This window comes from Caretta caretta, chromosome 4, assembly GCF_965140235.1.
Source record: "Caretta caretta isolate rCarCar2 chromosome 4, rCarCar1.hap1, whole genome shotgun sequence".
NCBI lineage: Eukaryota > Metazoa > Chordata > Testudines > Cheloniidae > Caretta > Caretta caretta.
The window spans coordinates 119,441,551-119,460,976 of record NC_134209.1 but is presented as its reverse complement, the minus strand read 5'-3'; the positions used below and the strand labels follow the sequence as shown (position 1 = coordinate 119,460,976).

At 42.9% G+C, this 19,426-nt stretch overlaps 1 protein-coding gene across 2 annotated transcripts in view; it reads right to left on the bottom strand.

The window, feature by feature from the left end:
• Positions 1-18,195, bottom strand: part of KCNIP4 (potassium voltage-gated channel interacting protein 4) — an 864,390-nt gene extending 846,195 nt beyond the window's left edge. The window contains exon 1 of one of the 2 annotated variants that reach the window (XM_048848725.2): positions 17,813-18,195. In XM_048848725.2, coding sequence (XP_048704682.1) covers positions 17,813-17,873 — 61 coding nt within the window. In that variant the 5' untranslated portion in view covers positions 17,874-18,195. The remainder of the gene's footprint in view (positions 1-17,812) is intronic. The other variant, XM_075128005.1, reaches the window with a different exon arrangement.
• Between the last annotated feature and the right edge of the window lie 1,231 nt (positions 18,196-19,426).

The following is a 19,426-nucleotide window of genomic DNA, read 5'->3' as shown; positions in this document are numbered from 1 at the left end:
TAATAATTATCTTCCTCTTCTAGAAATAAGTTGGGTGTGGGAGAAATCCGTAAGTCTATTGTCTCTTATGCTGTAAAGCTCATTCTTCTAACTATAATTTTGCTTGGGCATAAAAATAAAATTGTATTATATATGCAAACAAAAGCTAAAATAAATACTCAGCAAGCTATAGTATATAACACATTTGCCTGGTAAATACTTTCTAAATACATCATTCTTGCAAAAAAAAAAAAAAAGAGAAAAGAGAAAAGCTCTACAAGGTTGATACACTTTATGATATTTAATAAAGTGATAGTAAACAAATGTTGTAAAGACATAAACAGCATCTTTTGAAGTGCATACATTTGCTGCAACACTTTACACAAAATGATATTCTGAATATGAAGCAGCATTTGAAAATTCTAACAGATCCACTATTGCCTATGACATTCGTTTTTCATGTTCTGTTCTAAAATATGTTTGAAGTAATGGTTTATTTATTTTTAGAAGCAAGAGCAACCACTAAAATACTCCATACTGGATATTCTAGAACAAAGGAATACCAATAAACACAAAAGGCAACAAACAAGGTCACTGGTAAGATATTCATCACAAGAGATGATCCTTAACTCATTTTAGATACCAGAAAAAAAAACTAACTACTTTATAAAGGGAAAGTTCATATACTCTGAAAAACAATATCCTTCAGGGGCTGATGGCTCTAGCCAGCTCCTGTGTATTCTGGTTGTCTAGAATCGCACTCTACTCATATCACCAAAAGAGACAAGGTTTGCAAGAAATGCTGTAGAGTGGAATTTTTCTTTCCATCTCAAAATGCCCAGTTCCAGCTCCACCTCCAGATCTGTAACATGAAGGGCTTAAGTTCTCTACCCTTACTCACACTGAATAGCACCATACATTCTGAGTACACCCCGAGGCCACACCTAGGCCTATCTCATGGCTTAAGGTAGTGGTCAATGTGAGTAAACAGCACAAATCTAGTTCTAACATAGTCTGTTATCCTGGAGAAAAGTGCATTACCTTGATCTGAGAAAAAAAAATTAAATGCAACTTGTGCTCTCAAAACATTTTGGGCTAGATTGTGCATCAGCGATCTGCCTTGAGTAGGCAGTTGTGAGTAAGCAGCTCTGTGAGTCTATCTCCCCATTGCTCAGGGGAGGGAGTGAACTGCACTGGGTCTATAGCCAGCACAATGTACGTCTGCCGAGTCTATTGCGAGTCTCACAAATGCTTGAGGCTCTTCTTAAAGCCGCTGCTCCTAGAGTGATGGGATGAAATGAGAATCTAGCCCTTGTGATTGCAAAGAAAGGCTTGAAGATGTGAACCCTAAAGGCTCAAGAATCAGAAGGCAAATGAGTCACCCACACATTTTATTATTTTTTTCAAAATCTCATGATTTTGGAATGCTTGGGGCTGGCACAACTGTCCAATGCATTGGGTTTGAGTGGAGCCTTGACTCCACCCCCTCTTGCCCGCTCCCATCCACCCACACAGGGAGGGATACAGAAGATCTGAAGAGACTTTTTCCTTCTGCACTGTGAGTAGCAGTACAGACAGTCTGCACAAGGTAGTACTAATGATAAATAATACCTAGTTCTTATATAGCACTTTCCATCAATAGATCTCAAGGCACTTCATAATCTTTAGTGCAGTAAGTGGCTCCTAGCCACAATCTGATCCTTTGTTATAAGAAAATGTGCACCTTGTTACAAAAGAGGCAAACTTCCTGTTCTACTGCCATTTGTTCCTTTTAGGTCAGATTTCAGAACCTGAAGTGCAAGGGTAAACCTGTAAACACTTATTAATTAGTATATTGTTTAAGGTTAATGGAACTAGTCATAGTAGTAAGTATTACTGTTAGTAGAAGGTGTTGCAGGATCAGGCCTTTAATTTGCATCCAAACAGGAACTGGAAAAATCAAGAAGATTCATAGTAATTGCTTAAACTTCTTAATCAATGCATGTTCCCTCGGAACACAATGTATTGTCTTACTGTTACACCAACAAGTTGATATTAGTTCATCTAATTAACTGTAAGCTTCTTGTGTACAAATTTGTTCTAATATTGTACTTGTAAAATGAGTTATACATCTATATAATCAGCACTTTAAACTGAAACTTGCCAGATAGCTACTTGATAATACTATCTTCATTTAGGTGAGGAATTAGGCTGTTTAAATTGGCAATTGCTACTGCACACGTTGTTCACAATTAGGTGTTCCTGCAAGTAGTACTGTCTCCAGAGCTAGGGAGGAAAGAATGGGAAATAAACATCTAATTTCTTTAATTAGTGGAAAAAAGAATCATGAAGAGATTGACAATTAGTGACAAGCGTATTTGAATAATAACTTAGAAACTCACTAAAAGAAAAGGAGTACTTGTGGCACCTTAGAGACTAACTCACTATTCTCTTTCTGATCACTGTAAATTTTGTTCTATGGGAGTTTCACAACTTGCTTGATATTAGCTTTTGAACCATGTCAACACTTTCCGAATATGTATAATAGTATTTTCACTGTGCTAGAGTGAAAATGTGTGTATGACTATTTTTTTTAATTATGGTTGAGATTATTTGTTTGTAAATAGAGAATTTAGCCACACAACAGCCATTAATTTCAACTTTGAAAGAGTGTTGGATAATTCCAAAGCCTTTAGCAGCAAAAACAATTCTGATAAATATACTTTGAGATATAGAATGATTTTACTCTATTTTGTACATGCAGGTGCAACTGAAGCAATAATTTCTAGGAACTCTATGCTCCTAAATGAGCTATGTGAGCCTTGCAAGCTATGTACTTAGCTACTGATATAGCAAAGTATTTAAGTAACTTTGGTCCACTGATTAATGGGACTAATCACGTGCTTAAAGTTATACACATGCTTAAGTACGTGGGTGGCAGCAGTAACAAGAAGCTCTACCACTGTGCTCAGATTATGTGTTGTTTTTCTGTGCTTTGTTTTTTTCTCTAGTCCAGTTGAAATTAGTTTTATTGAAGGTGCATAATGGCCCCACAGGTGACTGGAGGCATAGCAGGTCCTTCCCTTGCTGACTGACAATCAACTGGCTAGGAAAGAATTGCATGGCCTAAAACTGATTTCGTTTTGAGCTCCAGGATGTAATTTATCAGGCAGAAGAGTTGGGATCTACCTAGCTAAAGATTTTCACCCAAGGAGAAGGAAAAGCAGGGAGCTACCACTTCTGTCATGTTGGAGGCTTCATCACTTCCAGCAGTCAAGGGCAGGACGCTTCCCCCAGCGACATACAACAGAGATCAGAGTATGAAAGGCCAACAGGTGGGAAAGTAGTAGTGATGTCTAGGAAGCGGAACAGCTCCTACCCATGGAGTTGGTTCTCTCTCTCAGCTTTTCAGAGAACATTTGGTTTAAGTAGACTTAAAATCGTAGGCCAGCATCATTCTGTTCCTCCTCTACCACCTCCTGCTCCTCGCCCTGCCAAGAGAGCCCTGATTACCCACTGTAGCGCCCTCTGCTCCAGCACCACAACTGTAATCCTGGCCCAGTGAGCAGGAGGGTGGGGTGGAGAGGGAGCCAACCCCTACACACGCCCTGCAGTCAGGCCAAACCTGAGTGGTGCTGCAACCTGCATGCCAAGTCACAACGCCCAGCGTAAGGAGCCAGGCCAGCCCCATGGGAAAGGAGCTGCTGCTGCGGGGTGCGTGCAAAGCGGGCTTACTCGTCCACGCCCTACCCCAGGTCCTCCACTTTGCACTGAGCCTGTGACCCAACTACAACCTTCCTGCGACCCACTCTATGACAACCATTAGACTACAGCACTTTGTTTTAACAGCTGTCACTGGCTTCTGCACTCAGTTGTATGTGTGTGTTCAATTACAGAATTTCTTTTCTCAAAAGACAATATGAACTTTGAATACACATTTCAGTTATAGGGCGGCAGGTGAATGCTGCAAGCAAACAGTATTGCAGGAAAACCATTTATATTTATCTTTCCCTATTGGCAACATTGGAACATACAATTCCTGTTACAGCATTACATCTCATAACAGAGAAAAACCAATATCAATAAGCCCACAAATCAACAGGAAGAGTCAAAACAAAAAGGAAAATAAACACAAAGATGAATCGTTACACACATAGGATGTCACTCAGTCACTTTGAGTAGCACATATTCATTCAGTCCTCACTCTAGCAAAATTCCACCAATGTCAATTAAAGTTTTGAGTGACCAAAAAATGATTAAGGACATCAGGATCTGGCCTATTTCATTTTAAAGTCAGCTAAACAGTCAAAGCCCAAGAGTTGGATTGATCTTAGGAAACAAACAATCATGTTGGTACCAGCATTCAATAAAAGGAAACACGACAGCTCTGGATGAGCATTTTTTAGGTTGTTGTTGGTGGTGGATATTTATCCCCGATTAAAATGAACTAGACCATCTCCGTATACTCAGTCTCTGCTGGAAGAATATTGCTCTTCAAAGCATGAGCAATAATGTTCATGTCTGATTATTACATAAATACCTGCAGTGGTTCATAGTAATATCAAAGGGAACAGCCCAAGCAGAAAGAGTAAGTATTAAAATAGTACCAGTCCTGTTGTGTTGAAGATTTAACCATGTATATTGCTAATTTCTGTATTTCATGGACATGACACCATAAATACAGGAAAAATCCAGTTCTCAACATTATTTCAAAGCAACGTTGATTGTATTTGACAGATATTATAGACATGCTGAGAACCATCTTACATTTTCATTTCTTCCCAGAAGAAAAAGAACATTTATTTACATACTCCCAAACTAGATTACAATCACTGTCAGATAAAGTATGTGTTTGAATCCCTCTTGTGCATTTTTTCTTGATTCCCTCTGACTCATTTTGAACAGTTACATCATTATCTAAAGCTGATTGCAAACTCAGTACAAATCTATTAATCATGTTACATATTTACACTGTGGGGCCCCGTGCTGTCTTATGATGTGTTTTTCATTAAACATTCCATGATATTTTAAGCTTTGGTGATATTTAAATATTTAATCTGAAAAAAATAAAAACTATTTAAACTTTGTGTAGCTTTAGTCTTCCTCTGGACTTCTGGCATACTGAACAACCCGAACTGAAATGCTATAGTAATATACCGAATTTCATAACCGCCAATGTGTTCGAGCAATAAAAAGTGATTTGTTTTAGACAAATACACCCTGGAATCCAAAGTCTCACTCAAGGAGGGCGCAGTCTAGTGATAAAAGAAATGGAACAGAAGATTTTGTTACATGGGTGTACTTTTAAGTTATTACTTTTGAAGTTATTTTTTGGCAGAAACCAAAAGCAATTTCATCACCTTCTGTATATACCCAGGATTGTTTGTCATACATTCTGTCCATGTTCACAGTGACTCAACGTCTTTGGTTAAATCACAGCCTTTCCTTTCTGTTTTGCAAAACTGTTCAAAGACTTCAGAACCTTTTGGGCCAGATGCTCAGACCCATTTTGCCACTGAGCAGCAAAAAGGTGGTAGAAACCTCTGGCAAGTTTCTTGCTGGGGATATGCTCCTGAAAGGAGGAGTTTCCAGAAGAAAAAAAGAGTGAACAGAACTGGCTCCTATGCATTCTTCGTTATTGCCACTGGGGCAGTGATGTACATGTAGGGGAGTGTCCAGAATACAATGTACTACAGCAATACCCAGATGGTATGTAGTCCCTAGGGCCTAGATCCACAAAGAGATTTAGGTGTCTAAACCCCAGCTTTAGGCACCTATGTCCCAATTTTTGGCTACACAAGACCCTCACTTGGCTGCTGCCTAAATCTGTAGGCGCTTAAACTCACTCAGCATCTAAATTAGGAGTGTAAAAGTTCTCTAGGTGCCCATGTTTATGCCTCCAGGCACAGCACTGCAGCCTCATTCTAGACGTCTGCACACCTATCTCTCACCTAAGCCCCAGCACAACCCAAAAACTGGGGGAAGGTAGAAAAAGGAGAGCCTATCTCACTTGCAGACCCCATCTGCAAGGTGTGCTCAGAGGCTGCCTACCACATCAAGTCCCATTTAAAATCTGGCTGGGAGATGTGAGCCCACCTTATAACTTTTAACTCAGTGGTTACCACACTCACCTGGGATGTGGGAGACTCAGGTTCAAACCCCGCTTTGATGGAGAAGAAAGGACTTGAACAGGGGGCTCCCACCTCTCAGGGGTTTGGGCTCTAATCACTAAGCCATAGGATATTCTTGTGGGGGAGAGCATGGGGTGCTTTCAGTCTCTCCTACTGAAGCTGTTCTCCATCAGATAACTACTTAAGAAGTCATTGGGCCAGACAGACATAAGAGTAACTACAGCCTAGTACTTAGGGCACCCACTTGTGTGGTGGCAGACCTAAGGTCCAGTCCCCCTATTCCAGTGACTCAATTATTGAAAGTGGAACAGTTTCAAGAGGAGAGTGAGGGAGCCCCACCTCAATATGTTCAGTAGCGCTGTGGTTAGAGCACGCTACTGAGAGATGGGAGACCCCTATTCAAATTCTCTCCCCACAAGCCAGAGGGGGCAACTGCACCCAGGTGTTCCACATCCCAAGCCAATGCTCTAATCACTGGGCTAAAAGGCATAAGCTGGGCACCAGCACCATCTTCTCCTCCTCCAGCTGTTTTGTGTGGAATGAAGCAGGCGCTGAACTCATTCTCACAAGAGCTGACTTAGGCATCTAAACCACCCGACTCCAAAAGAGGAGTTTCCCATTGGAGATGCGAACAAAAGGGGTGTATGCTGGCTTTTGCGGATCCTTCCTGTTCTGAGCCTGTCTCCCCATTCATTGTATAGGAAACCCAAGCACTTAACTTGGGCTTTGTTGATCCCGCTATTGTTCCAGTGATTTCCTAGGCACCTAAAAATTAGGTGTTGCAACATTCAGCATTGCAGCATCTAAGTATCTTTTGGATCCAGGTCTATGAAACAGTAGCCTGCTGGTGCACATTAGGGGAACATTCTGATTACTATGCCCTGCACCCCTGGTTAGGGTGTGGAAGACTGTCCAGTGCAGGTGCAAGTTATCTGTCTTCTCTGTCTACTGCACTGAGCACAAAATGGATGCATGCAAGAATCTGGCCCCGTGTGTCAATGCAGACAAGAAAGCATGACAATATACAAAAGCTGCAGTTATAAACTTAAAAAGAAAAGGAGTACTTGTGGCACCTTAGAGACTAACCAATTTATTTGAGCATAAGCTTTCGTGAGCTACAGCTCACTTCGTTGGATGCATACTGTGGAAAGTGTAGAAGATCTTTTTACACAAACAACGCATAAAAAATACCTCCCCCCACCCCACTCTCCTGCTGGTAATAGCTTATCTAAAGTGATCACTCTCCTTATAATGTGTATGATAATCAAGGTGGGCCATTTCCAGCACAAATCCAGGGTGTAACAAGAACCGGGAGGGGGGGAGGGGAGGAAAAAGCAAGGGGAAATAGGTTACCTTGCATAATGACTTAGCCACTCCCAGTCTCTATTCAAGCCTAAGTCATTATGCAAGGTAACCTATTTCCCCTTGCTTTTTCCTCCCCCCCCCCTCCCGGTTCTTGTTACACCCTGGATTTGTGCTGGAAATGGCCCACCTTGATTATCATACACATTATAAGGAGAGTGATCACTTTAGATAAGCTATTACCAGCAGGAGAGTGGGGTGGGGGGAGGTATTTTTTATGCGTTGTTTGTGTAAAAAGATCTTCTACACTTTCCACAGTATGCATCCAACGAAGTGAGCTGTAGCTCACGAAAGCTTATGCTCAAATAAATTGGTTAGTCTCTAAGGTGCCACAAGTACTCCTTTTCTTTTTGCGAATACAGACTAACACGGCTGTTACTCTGAAACCAGTTATAAATTTGTGTATCTAGTAATAATATACAGTACCTAGCCTTCACACCCATCACGTATCAGTCCTAACTTTAGTGTACTTTCTTACTTCTTACAAATAGTAGGACCAAATCCTACAACCCTTATTCACTCGTCCTTGTCTCATTGATGCCTGTGGGACTGTACTTGATTCAAGTAAGTGTTGCAGGTTTAGTCCCTTAGGTTGAATAAGGAAATAAACCTTGAAAACTTCATGATTTCACAACTTCCCATAATGAAGAACAATTCTGCTTGGTAGTATTTTACACTGTTTGCTCTTACTTTGCACAGGAGTAAATGTCTTCACAAGATGTATAGCAGTGCATAATAAAACCCATGGAGCTTTAGTACCCCTGTTGTATTTTCAAAGAATCCCTAGATACCTTTGTTCAGTTCAGTAAATGCAAGTTTACTTTTGTTAGCAACTAAGGATTTGATTGGTCAATAAAAAATTCATGACTCTTGATAATAGACACAATTACCTTCGCTTGAGAGCTTATGGTGAGGAGATTGAACAACAAGAAAAATATTTAACAAAATAAAAGATTTTGGTTTTTCTACCACTAAATTTAATATTAGCAGCAACATCCTCCTTTACATAGTTATCATGTGAAACAGATAAGGTGACCAGCTGGTCATCTTGTCTCACAAAGCACCTTATCACGTCATACTATTTTATCATTGCACCTTATCACGTCATACTATTTAATAATTATTATTAAATTACATTAAATTAATTATGTAATTATTAAATTACAATTATTATTGTAATGTGTTTTACCAGGCCAGACTTCCATTGGCCTTAATGGAGCTATGCTAATTTAACCAGTTGAGGATCTGGCCTATGGTTTGTTTTATTTCCGTATAAAATGAGAATAGTGAAAACAATGCTAACTTTTAAACAAGAAAGAATATTTCTTTACAGGGCAAATCTTAACCTTAGCTGCCATATTATGCATGACAACCTCTTTCAGCTGATAGCTCATTCTTCTCGATGGACATACAACCATTTCTTTCATATTGATGCTATGCAGCCGTACCGTTAATTATAGGCATATATAAGGGGGGTCATGACTGTGAAAAGCATCTCTAAAGAAACTCTAGATTGCAAGTGAAATATGAGTGCAAAACAGCAAAAAGAAATTCACTTCAGAATTCTGATAGCAGTGTTGGGGATTATATCCCTTAAACATGCATAAAACATACAGGGAAAATATGGAGACCCATAAAAATCCTCTGGGAAAATAAACAGGGAGTCCTAAAAATACAAAATAGTGATTATTGTAAGAATATATACAGTCTACATTTACATTCTTTTGATTTAATGGACACTGTTTTTCTTTCACTTTTTACTAATGGTCTATAATGGACTTTGCCAGGCTTAACTGAAAGATAAAAAGTGATAGTATTAATTAAAAATAATTGCAATGCAGCACATTTGAAATAAGTGCCCATTACAATTACGCCTATGAGCTCACTTAAACTAGCTGGTATAGAAGCCAAGAAAAAAATGAAATTAAAAAGATAGTTTGTTGAAAAACACAAACTGTCAACTGATCCAACTGAACTCAAACTCTAAATGTCACTCTTTCAAGTCCTCAACCTTATGCTTTTTGTTTCAGTCCCTCATTTCTCCCACATGTTATTAATTCTAGTCTCTTTTAAACCTTGGTTTTCCTGACCTTTTTACCTTGGGCCTATGTATTATAAAAACACATCTCCTGTGAACAAAGGTTACTAAAAATCCACATGCTGGACCATAATTCTAACAATCTGAGCAACGGGCAACCAAGCCTCCAAATGCTTAGGCCTGGTCTGTGCTACAGAGTTAAGTCGACGTTAAGATCCACCTCCCTGAGAGGCATAGCGCTTAGGTCAATGTCGTTAGGGCGATGCAGTGTCTGTAGAGACTGTTACTTACATCACCTGTTGGCTGTTAGCTCCATGTGAGGCTCACTGCAGGAGCTCCCCACCCTGGGGCTGACAGCCTGAGCTGTCAGCCCACCAGCCTGGGGCTCCATTTCACAGCAGGGAGCCTACCAGTTTCACAGCTGCTATTATTTCACATTTCTGCTCCAGCTGTCAGCCCCAGGGCTGGGGGCTCCAGCTGTGAGCCCTGTGTGGTCAGCCTTGCACCACAATGACCCACTACAGTCAGTGCGGACACCAAACAGCCAATTTAATTGCTGTGGTGACCGTAGGTTGACCTAGCTTAAGTCACCCTCATTTTGATGTGTAGACAAGCCTACAGTCACACAAGTAGTCTCACTGAAGTCAAATGACTCCAATCCTACAGAGACAAGGTGGGTGAGGCAATATATTTTATTGGACCAACTTCTGTTGGTGAGAGACAAGCTTTTGAGCCACACACAGTTCTTCAGGTCTGGGAAAGATACTGCATGTGTCACAGCTGCATGCAAGGTGGAGCAGATTTTTCAGCATAAGTAGCTAGCACATGTTTTAAGAGACTGTTTGAGGTAGAGCAGGCCATTAATATCTCTGCAGTTTTAGGACACAGAGCAGGTTACAGATTGCTGTAATAAGGCACAAATCCATTCTCTATTCAATCCATGATTTTTAGTAATCTAGAAGAGTTTTGAATGTAAGCTTCCAGGCTTATCTTTTGAAAGTGTTATGCAGGTTTCCTTTGAGGATGAGGACAGGGGTCAGACATAGAGTGATCACTTTGGGGAAAAGGGTAGATGTGTTTTTGTCTTTAATCATTTGCTTGTGTGAGTTCATTGGAGTGCATAGTGATTGTCTAGTTTCATCCACATAATTGTTATTGGGGCATTTGGTGTACTGGATGAGGTACACCACATGTTGTGATAGGCATGTGTAGGACCTGAAAAGGTGTATTGTGGGGGGTGTTTATCATTGTAGTACTGAAAAGGTGTATTGTGGGGGGTGTTTATCATTGTAGTAGAGGACATGTGTCTGCAGATTTTGCATCCTTTGTTCTGGCAGGGTCTGGTGCCACTTTGAGTTGGTGTGTCCTGGTCTGTGGGGATCTTACTCCAGGGCTGGAGCACCTACAGGGAAAATTTGGTGGGTGCAGAGCACCCACCAGCAGCTCCCCGCCCCAGCTCCGCCTCCTCCCCTGAACGCCCTGCCCCGCTCTGCTTCTCTCCCCCCCCCCCCCCGACTTCCTGCGAATCAGCTGTTTGTGCGGGAAGCCTGGGACAGCTGAGAAGCAGGCGGCGGCTTTGCGCTCAGGCCCAGGGAGGCGGAGAGGAGGCAAGCTGAGGCGGGGGAGCACGAGGAGGGCCACCCATGCTGCAGCAAGTAACCTGGGGGACATGCAGGGGAATCGCTTCTGGCCCGAGCTCACCTCGTCCTCCCTGGACCTGAGTGTGAAGCCGCTGCTTGCTTCTCAGCCCTCCCCGGCTTCCCGCGTGAACAGCTGATTCGCGGGAAGCCGGGGGGCGGAGAAGCAGAGTGGGGTGGTGCGTTCAGGGGAGGAGGCGGAGGCGGAGATGAGGTGAGCTGGGTCCGGGCGGGGAGCTGCCGGTGGGTGCTCTACACCCACCAAATTTTCCCCTTGTGTGCTCCAGCCCCGGAGCACCCACGGAGTTGGTTGCTCCCTCTGTTCCCCCCCTAGCTTCGCTACCCTGCCCCTAGGAGCCAGAGGGACCTGCCGGAAGCTTCCCGGGAGCAGCCCCAGGTAAGCCCCGCTGGGACTCCCCACCTCACCCCCCAGCAGGTCCCTCTGTCTCTTAGGGGCGGGGTGGGCACCCACTACGGTGGCCTACGAGACCTCCTACCTGGTTCCAGGGCAGACAGGGGAGGGGGGTGGATGGGGCGGGGGTCGGGGGGAGATCAAAGAATGTGGGGGGTTGGATGGGCCACGACCCCCTCGTGGGGTGAGGAGGGAACCGGTTGTTAAGATTTTGGCAGCTCATCACTGCCCAACTCTATAGACTATGGGCCAAATTTGGCCCTAGTGAGCACAGCAGTGGCAAGCAGAGATCCTGCTAGTTAGGGTAGGATTCTGCAGGGATGGCTAGAACAAAAACAAAAACATATGCAGACCATCAGACCTCCTGGTAGCACCGTACAGAGTAGCCAGCTAAATCACAGGTCAAATTCTGTGGCGACTTGGTGCCCACGCAAGTTTTTAGCCAGGCCTACCTCCTACTGCACAGCTTTGAAACAGAGACAGATCCTGCCCCACTGAAAAGGATGAGGTGCCTCACAGATGTTCTCCTTGCCTCCCCAGAGTGAGCGCCATGTCTATCAGTCAGAATGCATGCCAATAAATAAGAGTGCTGTATTGACTGTAGCTGTTATTAAAATACAGTTGACTTTTAGCCCGCTTCACAACCTTGTGCGCCATTTTTCATTCATGTCAAGTAAAAGCAGAAGCCACTACTAATACCAAATATTAAATGAACAGTGCTGCTTATGAAAACTATTTCTTCAGACAAGCAGAGAGTTTTGCGCCCACCTCTTTGTTGATTGTTTCCTTGTGAGCAATTGAGCCATTTTGGAAGGGGCAGAGGAAACATTATTCTGTAAGGAAACCCACCAACAGTAAATCCAAGGAATAGAGTTTTACTGCAGTTGTGGTGTAAAAAAAACATACAGTGAGTTACCACTAAAAATATTTACTACCGTTACTGCAGGGTCCATTATTATGTGGTAACAACTCCAGATCCAGGTCACAGCATCCATGTAATCTACCTGCCTGCCAACATCAATTTGCTATTTGTGGAGATCCCTGCTGCAAGATGGGAGTGTTTGGTGGTGAAAAAGAAGAAGTTAGGGCTTTCCCTTTCAGTGCTATTGCTGGAGGTGGGTTAAGAAGGTATAGCAATAAGTGGTTCCTCCCACTTGAGTCCTATTCATAGAAAGGGACCCAGGACGAGCCTGGGAGTTGCAGAGTTTGCATTTGATGCAGATCCCGAAGCAGACACATGCTTTGTGCTCATAGCTGTCCCTATTGCCTGTTCCATTCTGTATGAAGTGAGGATGGTGAAAGAGAGGAAAACCTCAATCTGAATGATTTGGAGAGCAAGATCTTTCTACAATGTATTTCAATACACTTTGTGCTCACAAGAAAGAGGAGACAAGCAGAAAGGGAGGGGGCAGCATGACAAGAATATGCACATCCATGAAATTAAACAAAATCACCAGCCTTCATGGTATTTTTAGTGGCTCTCTTTGTCATGCACCAAACACAAAGCATAAATCATAATGGTAAAGAGAATGGCTGAGACTGGATAAAATACAGCTAAATGTTGTACACATCAAATATTCAGCTCTAACCAAAAGACAATCTTAAGTGTACATCTGATTCAAATATAAAAGCTTTCCATGATGTGTGCAATTTTGTCTTTTTATAGCTGCATTAACTGATAGACATGATCTGCCTCAATATATTTTACAACAGTTGAATAAACTCTGGGAAAGGAGTAACTGCATCAAACCTTGTATGTCTGGAGACACTTCAAGTATATTTGCTTATTCATCAATACCCTTAGCTTGCATAGTAACTGCTCAACAATGCAAAATAGACAGGAAACAAACTCTGTAAAATTGCTCTTCAGAGGGAAGCCAAGATACTTTAACAGTATATTGTGAAGTGAGGATCTCTACAGAATTTTGCACATAATTAATCCAAAAGTAGTTAGTTACTTAGACATGAGATTATGACCTATGCCAACAAAAGGATATTCAAACTAAAGACTAAACATCTTCTCTTCAATGGAATATCTAGTTACTGCAGTGTTTTTGGAGCCTGATTTTTTGGGTGCACAAGGAATGCCAAATCTTCATGAAGTCAACTGGAGTTCGAGGTGTTTACCGAACACAGGATTGTGTACAACATCGCCCGCTTTTGAAATATCTGCTATACAGTAGCAAAAGGAGACAAGTTCAGTATTATATATTATTTTACATTGTTTGCCATTCTCCCTTAAATGTTATGTCACTTTCCCTTGTAGATTGCATACTTTTCCATTTAAAATACTGATTTTCCTCCCTCACATTTCAGGTCATGAGTCCATTTCATTTGTTCCTTTGCTTGTGTATTCATAATGTCTGCAGGAATGTGCACAGCTTGGAAATAGCATATTTAAGTCAATTCAGTGCCCATAAAGGGAGCATAAAAACCACTACACAAAGGGCTAGATTTCCTCCAGGCTCAGGTTAACATGGCAGAAGACCCCAAAGGTAAAAGTCCACTGGAACAACACTGCAGCAGCACAAAATAGCCACAATCTTCCTTATCCTGGAAGGAGGTCTTGCGCACCCAAAAAAGTGGGAGAATTGGAGCAGAAAGACTGACCAAGGATTCCTGGGAGAAATTGGTTCAGTTCCTCCCCACTGCAGAATTCCTAGAGCCCAGAACAAACTCTAGCAGCCACCCTGTTGGGAAGATCAATGGAAGATTCTGACAGCATCACTGCCTGCCCTCCACAGGGGGTGAATCCAGTCTGGGATACAAGGGGAATGGACTGGCATCAGTGGGTGTAATTTACAGCTCCCTGCTCCAGCACTACCAAACTGGGTCCCTATCTTTTTCAATACGTCTTGTACTTATGGTATTAGTTGAAGGGCTTTGCGAAGGCCTCCTTTACCTTCTTCTCTCCTTTCTCTGCAACTGTCTTTCCTTCTTTCCTAGGAAGTCTCTTTTCATCTTTCTCCCCATGTAGCTTCTCCTTCCCCTTTCTCTGCCTGTCTCTCATTTAAATTTCTTCTAATGTCTTTGTCCAGAGATGCCTTCAGGTGCTGAAATCAGGTCTTGATGGAAAAAGTGTTAATACTACTTACTTAGCACTACTGCACAAGAATCTCCCATAAGCGTGGAGGGGAGCAAAAAACAGACAAGATGATCCCTTAACCAAATTTTAAAGTCGTGTAAATACATCTTCATAATATTTCTTGTGGAATCTACTATATATTTAAATATGCATAATAGCTGCTTTCTTGAATTGTAAAATAGATTTTGGGGTGGAGAGAGAGAACTGCAAAAGAAACCATAGTCCTCTCTCTCCATTTAGCTTTTTTTAAAAAAAAATCTTATATAAGAGACACATGGATTTTGTAAAGGTTTTGTTCGTGAAAACACCAGAATTCCAACGCTACAACCAGTGTAACCTATTCATCAGTAGAACATCTGTAACACAGGAATGGACACTGCCCTACCAATATGGCTCAATCTTAATCTGTATCAATCTCTAGGAGTGAGGGCATTTCCTGACTGCATTAGCAATCAGTGTTGCTCCCATTGTAGGCAATCTGTTGTAAAATGTGGCCTTTAAGATTCAACATGGTAACTTCCCACCAAATAAAATATGGAAAGGCACTGTCAGTTTGAAAAACATAACATAGATGTCCTTATCTCTGTTGTTAACATCACTAAAACAGTTTAAAACCTAACAGACTTATCATTAATGCAGTTTGTTTACTTTTCACATTATATTCAGCTTAGAAAGTGATGCAGAGGAACAGTAGCACTTTTGTGGACAGTTTCAGTTTCTGATTCTCATGCCCTAGTAGCAAAATGCTGAAGTGTTCATGGTACAGACACTGCAGTACAAATATACTTACATTTAAAAAGCTGTTTTCACTGGAACTTGAAAAAAGAAATCATGGAAACAACTCTTGAAAACGGTTTGTGGTAAACGAAGTTTTACAAAAAGGGCCTAAATTGATTGGACACTGCCCCTTTAAATGGTGAAGTTGTAAGACCCTTAGCAATGCTGAACAATATTTATCCAAAATAGTTTTACAAGATTCTACTCTAAACAACATTAAATCCTAATATTGTAAGTACAAATATCACGCTATGCTTTATCTTTGGTAACTACGATATTTTGAGTTTTAAAGGTAAAGACCAAAATCCAGCAGAGACTGATACACATGCATTACTTTACTCATAAATAGTCCCAGTGAAGTCCAGCTGAGTACAGTAATACACATGTGTAATATTTGCACAATCAGGGGCAAGAAAAATCACCTTAATTATTATGAGCAGTGAGCCAAGGTACAATAGTACTATATAAAAAGGAACCATTTATTTTGAGCCTTGTAATTACAATAAAGTAGATGTGATCAACAACTTTTTTCTCTCTAAGATTTCCTGGCAAAATAGTGTACACTGAGTGCCTTATATTTTTGTAAAAATTCACACTTTTCTTTTTGTAATTAAGTAGTGAAAATGCAGTTTACTAATTTTATCCATGTCAACCATGTATCTTAAAGAGATACCCATTAAAAATTCTATGAGCAAGCAGGATTCATGTCAAGTGAACCAAAAGAGTAATTCTGCTGAACATACATGTTAAAATTTTAAAGTGCAGGTTCAACTAAAAAAAGTATTTTTGTAAAAACAGCATCTAGTCATTTCATGTTTATTATTTCCTCAGTTTACATGCAAACATTTTCCCCTTAATGCTAACTCTGAAAACTCTACCTGCATTCACCCCTTCTTACACATCACTTCTAGTAACAATCCATAGGCCAAATTATGCCTCAGTAACAGCTGTGAAACCCCACTGCCTCCAAATTATGACCTTAGTTCCACCTGTTTAACCCTATGAGCCTTGAATGGGGATTTCACAGGTGTAACTGAGGGAATCATGTGGCATGTAGAATATTTACTACAGGAGATAATATGAGAAAGAAAGAAAGAAACCAACTTGATTTTTAGATTCCAAGTAGAGACTAATGCTTACAGGAAAAAGTCTTTACTTGTGTCTCAGTGGTTAACAGGCCAAGTTTCCACAGCTTACAAGAAATAGAGTATCACAGCATCACTTCTACAGAGTTACTTCTCAGACTAAAAAGACCCTTTGTTTTTAAGCACAGCTTATTTTTTCTGTCATACAATACAAATGTACAGTTTAACAATATAGCCTAAAAACCAGGATTACACACACACACACACACACACACTGATCAAGATTCCTTTATAAAGTTCAAGTGCCCTAATATCCTGTCTGTAAAACTGCAAGCCCTGATTTTTGAACGGGAGAAAAGTAGATGAAAGCAGAACATGGCCTGGGGACTAGGCCAGTGAGTGGATGGTGGGTACAATCCTATAGAGTGCACGTGGCTCAGAGACTTTTGCTTAGAAGACTACTTTGAAGCAGCAGGAAGAGGCTAGGACTCTGCTGCCCTTCTTTATGTAACCTCACTTCAAGGCCAATGCTCTTCTATGCTTGGCACCAAGCAGTTTGCAAGCAGGAGTCTAAGAATACAGCAGGAAATATTAACACATTTGCCTCTTTCCTTGACAAATACATGTCAAAAGGATCAGGGAATGTTATTTTGCAAGAGTTCTACATGAATTCTCACTTCTCTCCATAGCCAGCAGGCTGTTAAGAAGTGGGCATCATCCATAATACCAGCAATTTAAATAAAAATACATTCTCTCTATCCATCATATCTAAATAAAATCAGTTTCCTGCGTACGGTGGGTGTAAACCGTAACCCTTACGCCCTGGTTTCTTTTCTAAAACGCAAATTACTCCATGCAGTTTCTTTGGAATATGCTGAACTGCAAAACACAAGAAAAACAAGAAGCGATCGGCCAGCTAGTGTTTCTGTTATAAAGAGTGTCACTGTCTCCAGCTAGATAGTTTTGTTTTTTACTCGGACATAACACACGCAGGGAAGTACAAGTGTGACTGATCAAAATAACGTCATGTGAGAGTTAGCGATCGGAAAGAACGTGTGCAGGTTGCATTTGGCAGTTTCATATCTAGCCTCCATTAATTTCAGGAAAGGCAAGAGCACCAGCAAGGTTCCCAGTGGACACCTTAGGATAGACTTTCCTAGGCATTGAACATTTCTCTGACCCGGATCTCATGCATTAATCGCCTCCCTCTCTCAAGCCAGCGCAGGTTTATTCCTCTCATGCCAAGCGGCAAAGAGGGGGGTCCCTCGACAAGTTGCAAGGTTTCTGCTTAACACGAATCAAAGCCCAACATGCTCCCCAGTCCTACCGCCTGGAGAGCTGGCCTCCTCCAGCTGCGCCGAGATGCTCTCCACTCTCCTCGCATTCATGCCGAGAGGGGTGGGCTCGCCTAAAGTCTCGTCGGGGCTGGAGAAGAAAAAGGCGACACGGTGTTCCCCCAGCCAGCGCAGAGAGCGAGCGGCCGCGCCGGGTAGGCTCCGCCGTGCGCCTGTGTGCCGGAGCCGAGCCGCAGCCGCGCCGGAGCCAGCCCGCTCACCTTAGAGGGAGGCGCAAGGGCGGACGCGCCAGCCAGCCACGGAGCGGGACCGTGGCACCCCCAGCCTAGCCTGCGCGGGCACCTCCCTCTGCAACCTGCTGCTGGGTCCCAGAGCGGGGCGGGCGGCGAGCTCGCGGTCCCGCTGGATCCCTGGGATGGTTCTGGGAGCTCCGTGTTGGGCTGCCTGGAGCTCCCTGAGGGCCCCATTCATGGCTGCCCGGGGGCCCTTGGTGCCAACGCTGCTGCACAAAAGCATCTACCCCTCTCCCACGCCCGGCCCAGGACATGGAGCCCTGGGCTCCACCCCAGTGCAGGGACCGGTGCTAGACTATCTAGGGAGTAGGCAGCCGCTGTGTGTGGCTGCCCTGTCCCATACCTTGGCTCTCGGGAGCCCGCACCTCTAGGAGGGGAAAGGCTAGTTTAGGTTCCATGTCCCGTGGCTCCCTGCCTTCTTAGAGGCTGCCAACAAGAAAGCCAGTTACTGACCCTGGCCAGCAAGGCCGGGGTAGACACCTGGCTCCTAGGAACTGGCCTGAGACCATCAGCTCCATTCCTACAGGCCAGCCAACAGCATAAAACTGAATTTAGCACAGGGCCCACCCAGGGAATGGAGGAGTCCACAGAAGTCTAGTGCAGGTATCCACAGAGCTAAAAGGAAACACCCCTTTGCCATTCTTACCTCAAGTCAGCGTGGGCTGATGCACTGGGCTCTTGACTAGGATCTAGGAGACCTGAGCTCTCTTCCCAGCTCTGCCACTGACTTTAGGCAAGTTGTTTCCCTCCCACCATTTGTCTTGTCTATCTAGGCAGCAAACTGTTTAGAACAGGGGCCCTCTTATTGAGAGATTGTACGTGGGACCTCCATATCAGTCAGGCTCTCTGTGGGTATGTCTACACAAGGATAAAAGCCCTGAAGCATGGCTGTGGCTGTCCTGGGTCAACTGACTCAGACTTGGGCTGCTGGGCCTACAAAGATCCCTGGTTAAATGTTCAGGCTCAGACCCTCCACGCTTGCAGGGTCCTAGAGCTTGGGCTCCAGTCCAAATGTCTACAAAGCAATTTTTCAGTCCCAGAGCCTGAGCCCTGCAAGGCCAAGTCAGCTGACTCAAGCTAGCTGTGGGCTTTTTATCCCTGATTAGACATAACCTGTAGCTGGTCTGTGTCAGCTGACTCTGGTTTTGGGGCTATCAAATTGCAGATGATTGGGCCCGGGCTCTGGTCTGGGACTCACCACTCACAGGGTCCTGTGAGCAGAGAGGCCCAGACTCCACACCAAGACCAGACGTCTACACTACAATTTTATAACCCCACAGCCCAATCTGGCTGACACAGGCCAACCGCGGGAGTTTTATTGCATACCCTAAGTCCTACTGCAAAACAGATATG